This window comes from Arachis stenosperma, chromosome 10 (assembly GCF_014773155.1).
Source record: "Arachis stenosperma cultivar V10309 chromosome 10, arast.V10309.gnm1.PFL2, whole genome shotgun sequence".
In the NCBI taxonomy this organism is placed as follows: Eukaryota; Viridiplantae; Streptophyta; class Magnoliopsida; order Fabales; family Fabaceae; genus Arachis; species Arachis stenosperma.
The window spans coordinates 14547952-14555528 of NC_080386.1; the positions used below are offsets into that span (position 1 = coordinate 14547952).

The 7577-nt window shown below is 27.9% G+C and overlaps 1 protein-coding gene across 1 annotated transcript; it reads left to right on the top strand.

Moving 5' to 3' along the window:
- Positions 1–3743: 3743 nt before the first annotated feature.
- On the top strand, positions 3744–5643 carry LOC130956801 (putative ETHYLENE INSENSITIVE 3-like 4 protein). Its single transcript, XM_057883778.1, has 3 exons — positions 3744–3975; positions 4307–4916; positions 4983–5643. The coding sequence occupies exons 1-3, from the start codon at positions 3807–3809 to the stop codon at positions 5641–5643; spliced, it is 1440 nt and encodes a 479-aa protein (XP_057739761.1). The 5' UTR covers positions 3744–3806.
- The last annotated feature ends 1934 nt before the right edge of the window (positions 5644–7577 follow it).

Here is a 7577-nt window from a genome sequence, read left to right on the forward strand (position 1 = left end):
GCTTCACTTGCGTGATTACATTTCTTGGGTTGTCACTCTCATTGAGGTCATATGGCGAGTGAGTTTTCTTAGTTCCTTTTGCTGAAGCCTCTGGTATCATAGTTCTTTTTGTGTTTGTCGGTATCAGAGTAGGCCCTGCTACTCTGATACCATGTAGACAATAAGTTATTTCAACTTGCTTTTCCATTAGTCATGAACACATATATATACATCTTTTATATGAAACTATATCAAATCTTTCCTATCTTAATAATAAATATACACGAGAGTACTCTTTGAGTACTGTATCTATACATAATTATAGAAATATTATTGATACATCTTTTGATACTAGAGTTTAGGAGTTAATTTGGGATAGAGTATTTTTTTTTTTTACTTTATTAGGTCAATTTTAGAGTCTATTGTTTACATTATTCACAACAATTATGATCTACCTAAAAAAACTCTAATTAAAAATGACTATTTATTTTAACTAATATGGGTCGAGTTTAATCATTCAACTTTTCTTTTATACGAGTATAAGACTTTTCTAAGCAAAATTATTGTAACCCAACTGAAGTATTTATTTTGAATTACGTAGACCACCATTTCAAAGTCATGTTTACATTTTTCATACAATGAAAATGATCTATCTTTCTAAAGAACGGATATAATTTTCTTTTTCACACGCACTCCAACAATCCAATTCAATTTTGTCTCTTCGTTAAATTATTGGTCACATACATATTAAGATTATATTTATCCATTTGTACAACTCACTAAAATTAATCTGATCATGTTAAGCATTATATTACATCATGCAAAATTTCTTAGCATAAGAGTGCCCGTATCAGCCAGCATGAAAATAAGCCACAAATAACAAATTTACTCACATCATTTTTATTTGCCATATGATTCAGTTTTTTCTTACTCAACAAATTATAAAAAAGTGTTACTTTGTTAATGTTTAAATATTTTACACGTCATGGAGACAAAATTTAATAATATTTATTTGATTTGTGTTTTCGTAAATTATGTATTAATAAAAATAAAAAATAAAATTATTTTTTTCTTGTTTAGATTTATTTAAATACAACTGCTCTATGTCCACGTTTTTTATTTTATTATTGATTTATATTATATTTTTAAAATAAATTTAAAAATAATATATTATTAATTTTTAGTTATTTCTGAAAAACTATTTAAAATACTATATATAATTAAAAAGAAAACATTAAAAATGATCCGTCTGTATGAAATGTAAAATTTGATTTATGGGATACATGCAACTCTCGTTTACTATCTTACCTTAAGGATTGGACAAGAATATATATGAAGCATATTATTATTATTATTATTATTATTATTATTATTATTATTATTATTATTATTATTATTATTATTATTATAATGCTTTAATTTAATAGTGATGACCGAATAAATATTAAATATATGTGTTACTTCATTTAAGAATAGTTATTGATAGGTTTATCTAACGTATATCTTTAACGTATATGTTAGGTTATTCTTAGTAAAAAATCTAAACATTTTACTTTAAAAAATTACATAATAAATATATTAAAAATTAATTTTTATAAGTTTTTTATAAAAAAATTAAATTAATAACCTTAATTTATACTCTTAAATACATATTAGTTAATTTCTATTTTTATTAATTTTGACATGAATTTTATAATAATTTTTGAATAGTCATAATTTTAATTACATGGATTAAACAATTGAGTCAATTTAACTTAATTTACAAAATTCAATTATGTTATACGTATAAAAAAATTAGTCATCGTATTAAAAGATACATATTTAGCAATTCATAATTCTTTTTATTATGCTATTATAAAATATTTTTATTATTTGTTTTTTTATATATTTAATTATTCTATTATAATAAATTTGATTATTTTAATAATTAATTATTTAATTAAAAATATAAAATAATATACATAAATATATATAAATATATTATAATAATTTAATACGTAACTAATTTTTACTATATATGTAATATTTTGAATTACTTTGGGGGATAAGTTAAGGTTTACACAATATTTATAAAGGCTAAATTGATCTTATTTTTAACGGTCTCATTAAATATTTAAGTGTTTTTATCAATTAAGTTATTCTTTACACATTTTTTTTCATCGTCATTTTTTTATTGTTGTTGTGTTTTGTTTTATTTTTCTCCCTGCTTTTTGTAGTGGTTATTGCAATATTTTTTATTTTTTTTTATGTTTGATTTTTTTCTGTTCTTTATTCTTGTTTTTATTCATATTAAGAGGATGAAACAAGAAGAAGAAGCAAACGAGGAAAAATTTTAAATTATGCATAATTTATTAGAAAAATAGTATCGAAATCTTTTAACCGTGACACATATTCTTATTAGGAGGATAGAAAAAGATGAATTATAAGAATGTGAAATAAAAAGAAGAAAATGAAGAAAAAGATAATAATGATGAAGAAATAGAAGAGGAGGAGGAGAGAGAGTTTTGAATTGTGCAGAATTTATCAAAAAAAATTATCAAAATATTTTCATTGTAACACATAAAATTTCTTAATTAACACAAAAAATTTTTTAATTTAGATATAGAAATTTCTTAATCATAATATCATTTCCAACTAAATGAAGTGGTATTTATGTCTTTTTTTTAGTTCTGAACCACACTTAAATATATTTTATTGGTTGACTGGGTTAAAATTTTAGATTTATAGTTCCTTATTTAAAGATTTATTGTGTCTTTTATAAAAAATTTCTGTGTTATTTTTAACTAAATGATGTATTTTTGTTATTATTGAATTAATTATATAGTATTGAACTAATATATATAAGATTTGACTATTTCTGTATCATTTATAACAATTTAATATATCTATTAAATTTAAAATATATTTAAATATATTTTATTGGTTGAGTGAGTTAAGATTATAAACTTATGATCTTTTGAAGATTTTTTGTGTTAATCACCACTAAATAATGTGTTTTGTTATTAAACTAATTTTGTAATATTTAATTAAAGAAAAAGAAAATAATGATAACAAAAATGACGACTATGATAACCAAGAATATGAGGAGAAAAACAAAAGAAAAAAATCAAATAAAATAAAAAAAGAAAAGAAGATAGTGACAATAACGATAATAGAAATGACGACAATGATAATTAAGAAGAAAGAGAAAAAAACCGACAACGGTCTACGAATGGTGTAAATTTTTTTTTAAATTAATGACGGTAGGAATTATGATTCTAATCACCCAATACTGTTACAAATTGTGCATGCAAACAGAACTGCCTCATCTTTTTCATTATCTCACTCAAAGCGTTAATTTCACATTTACCAGCCTTTCCAAGAATTATAAACACCGTACAATTTTCATCTTGATAATGCCTACTTTATCCCTATCACTCTTATGAATTATTTATTTGAATACAATTTCCCTAAACTAAGCCTATTTGACTGAAGTTGGTTCCTTCTAAAGTAAGCTTATTTTGCTGATGTTAGATTTCTAACACCGCCATTCCACAACCTTTGTGAATATCTATATATACACATATAACCTTCACAAGTTGTAACAACATAATATCAATTACTCTTATTTAGTCTTCTGTACACATATTTTTCACACTTCACTTAATTTCTTTTATAAAATAATCATCATGGTGCTGATTCAAGAAGAAATGGATCTGCCCTATGTTCAATTATCTGATACAGAAGACGAGAAAATTGATGCTACCGCAGCAGCAGCAGAAGATGAAACTATAGATTATGAGGATCTGAAGAAGCGCATATGGAAAGACCGTATCCTTCTCCAGAAGATGAAGAAAAAACTTAACATGGACGAATCCGACAACAAAAAAGCCAAGCAAGAAACGTCTAGGAAAAAAAAGATGTCTAGGGCACAAGACTCCGTCCTCAAATACATGGTGAAGATTATGGAGGTTTGCAAAGCTCGTGGATTCGTCTTTGGAATCGTCCCTGAAGATGGTATAGAATTACACCCTTCTTTCTTTGAAAATAAGAGTTTCTTTTTCATGTTATTTTTTTAATTAAAAATCAACTGTGCATAGTTAAAAAGTTTAATTTAAAAGGAGGAATAATAACGTACGTAAAATTATTTTTATGTAAAATTATAATAATTTAATTAAATCTATTAAATTATCTAAAAATTTTTAATCATGAAATAAATTGTATTTGAGTTTTTATCTAATAAATAATACAAAAACAATTTTATTTTTCTATGTTCTTACTAAAAACAGTTTTTATTCCTGTCACACTTCAGCCTTCATCATACTTTTCCTTTAATTATAATTCATAGGAAAGCCAATTACTGCTAGCTCGGATAGTTTGCGAGAATGGTGGAAAGAAGATATTAGATTTGAACAAACTGCCCCTAAAGCAATTGCAAAGTATTTGCCGTTGCTTGAAAAGGGAGAGTTAGATGCGTCGTCAAGCATACACCTTCTCCAAGATCTTCAAGACGCAACACTAGGATCTCTCCTTTCAGCACTGATGCAACACTGTATGCCGCCACAGAGGAGGTATCCTTTGGAGAAAGGCGTGGCCCCGCCGTGGTGGCCTAATGGGTCAGAGGCATGGTGGGGCGATCAGGGTTTTTTGGCTCAAGAACACGGGCCACCACCGTATAAGAAACCCCATGATTTGAAGAAGGCATGGAAGGTTTCGGTATTGGCTTCAGTTATAAAGCACATGTCCCCTGACTTAGAGAAATTGAAAAGGCTCGTAACTCAATCAAAGACCTTGCAAGATAAGATGACTGCCAAAGATAACGCTACTTGGTCAAAAGTTGTCAGCCAAGAAGAAGCTTTGTTGAGACTTACCAACAAGTGTCTTAAGATTTTCCCTTCTTCGTTCAACGACGAGGAGAATAATAAGGAAGACGGGGAGGGAGAAATCGAAGTCTTTGAGTTATCCCCAATAAACTCTATTAATAATTCTCTTGATCATGTTTTGTTTGGTGGTGGTGGCAGTAGCAGCAACGGAGGCAGTGAAAAAAGAAAGTGTGATTTTGATAGTAATAATAATGGTAACAACAACAATAATGGTAATAGCTTTGTGGACAAACCAATATATACATGCCAGAACGTGGATTGTCCACAAAGCGATTTGTCTATGGGATTTAGAGACAAGAATTCAAGGATGGACCACGAGTCGATGTGTGCCTTTCGCCGTGCCACTCTTGATCATCAGGGGAGTAATAGCAGCAATGAGAATTTAAAGGCTTTCCATGATTACCTGCCGAGTGAGGAGAGGATGACAAGTGTTGGAGATTGGATGAACATGGAGGTAGCTAAGGCCAATAACAACAATAACAATAATAATAATTTTGGTGACACTGATTTTGGTGATATTGATATTATGAATGGAATGGAAGAGATTGCGGGTGAAGCTTTTGGGGAGGACAAATTAGGGTTGTGGCTGAATGACATTGAAGATTGTGAGTTGCTTGCGGCATTGGAGATGGTTAAAGCAAATAGCGCCATGAATTCCACTCATCAAAATAATAATCCACCATTAATAAAGCAGCATGATCGTATTTTCCCACATGGCGGCCATCTTCTTGACGAAGAAGCAACTACTTCATCACTTTGGGACTATACTACTACTACTTTGTTTAAGAACAACAACATTTGATAATTAATTTTATATGTTTACAAATATTGTAGTTTTTATGTATTATTAATTAATTATTAGCCTTCTCTACTATCACATTATCATACACAATTTGCTCACATATGATTCTGATTAGATTGATTAATTACCTGATGTGAGTTATCTATAGTTATAGCATTCAAAAAATGTTTCTGTTATATGTAATATTGATTTTCTTGAATAAAATGATATTTTATTATGAATATGATTTGTATGCATGTGTTGATCATTCAAGTTATTCTCCTCGTTAATTATATTTCTTTTGAAATACTTAAGTTAGCAAATGATTAAAGCAAACAATTTTTTAAGAAAAATATAACGAGTAAAATTTTTGTACATATTTAACCATATCTTATTTTTTCTGATTAAGAATTAGAATTTAGTATTTAAAATTTAAAATTTTGTTAACGATGTAATACAAAAACATGTTTTTTAAACAATACATACATATGGAAACAGAACACCTCATTAGGTTCAATACCTGAAAAAGACTTGGCAAAAAAAATGTAACGGTTGTAAATAAATATTCACGCTAAATTTCATTGTGAAATTGAAAGACATAAAACAAGGTTGATTGATAAAGGCTAAGGGATTCGACTAAGTGGTTGGGGTGGATTAGTTACATTGTAAACCTTTGGCAAGAGTCAAAACTCTAAGAGTAGTTCTGTGATTGGCACCACAAAAGGTGATATTTGAAACAACACATTACATATGATATTCTACAAGAAAAACACCCATTCAAGTACATTTGAAAAGTGTAGTCAAAAGTGAAAAAAAAATGATGCCTTAGGCTACGGCTACGTTTTTTTTGCTACGGCTACGCTTTTTAGAGTGATTCCTATTCGGCTGTTGCCTATTCTCAAAGGCTACGCTTTTCTGCACTAAGGGCTACGCCTTTGGCTTTTGAGAATAGGCTACGCTTTTGAGAATAGACATATTATATACCATAGCTACTTTTTATAAGCGTAGCCTTAGATCCCTCTTTTTTTTGTATACTATATAATTTTTTGTACAACATAATATTTAATAATATGATTATATATATAATTATGTATTTTTAATTAAATAAATTAAATATTATAAAAATAAAAATAAATACACAATTATATTAAACTAAAAAATATTCTAGCAAAAGACAGCAAATACATTCTAAAGATTCACAACCGTAATGTTACAATATATTAGTACATAAAACAATGGATCCAACTATCCAATTGAACAATCATTCAACAATAGAGTAAAAAAAATGAAACAACTACCACTTTCCGTGTATCAATTGAATATAAAGAGGATTACAAATTATTGTTGTATTTTGATATACTGATTCGCACAATGCTTGCTCCTCTATTTCAGGATATCTCGAATCTTTCTTGGCGGTACTCTTATTTGATGCTGCTGCAGCCATCTGTCAAAAGAATCACTAGTTGAGTTCTACAACAACAATATCAGAAAAGTTAGTTTAGTTCATACCTCTTCAGATCGCGCTATCATGCTTGGAGGACTAACAGCTAAATAAGCATAAGCCATTAACTCCAATGGCCAACCAGTAATCATATTGGAAAACATTGAGATCTGACCAAAAATAGAACAAAATAAGTTGGTAACAATTAAAGTTAAAAGTATTCATCGGAATGATATCTTAAAGGCATATCAGATAATATAAAGTCATCAAGAGAGAGTAAGAATCGAAAGGTTATGAGCTTATGGCCATTATGAAAATAGAAGCTATATCAGTAAATAAATAAAATTCTAAAAAATAACGAATTTGCTTAAAAAAATGGTAGTACATTTAGTTATTTTTCATTAGTGTTCCACAGTTCAAAAATGGATATTTTGGACGTTACTTTGTCATGGGAAAAGCTATTATGTAAATTAGAAAATGTCAAATAACTACGGATCAAACTAGAATTGTTTTG

Coding starts and splice junctions, on each gene's coding strand:
- LOC130956801 (XM_057883778.1), top strand. CDS start 3,807: ATGAAGAAAAAACTTAACATGGACGAATCCGACAACAAAAAAGCCAAG. Junction 3,976..4,306: donor TGGAATCGTCCCTGAAGATG/GTATAGAATTAC, acceptor TATAATTCATAG/GAAAGCCAATTACTGCTAGC. Junction 4,917..4,982: donor GGAGAAATCGAAGTCTTTGA/GTTATCCCCAAT, acceptor TGGTGGCAGTAG/CAGCAACGGAGGCAGTGAAA.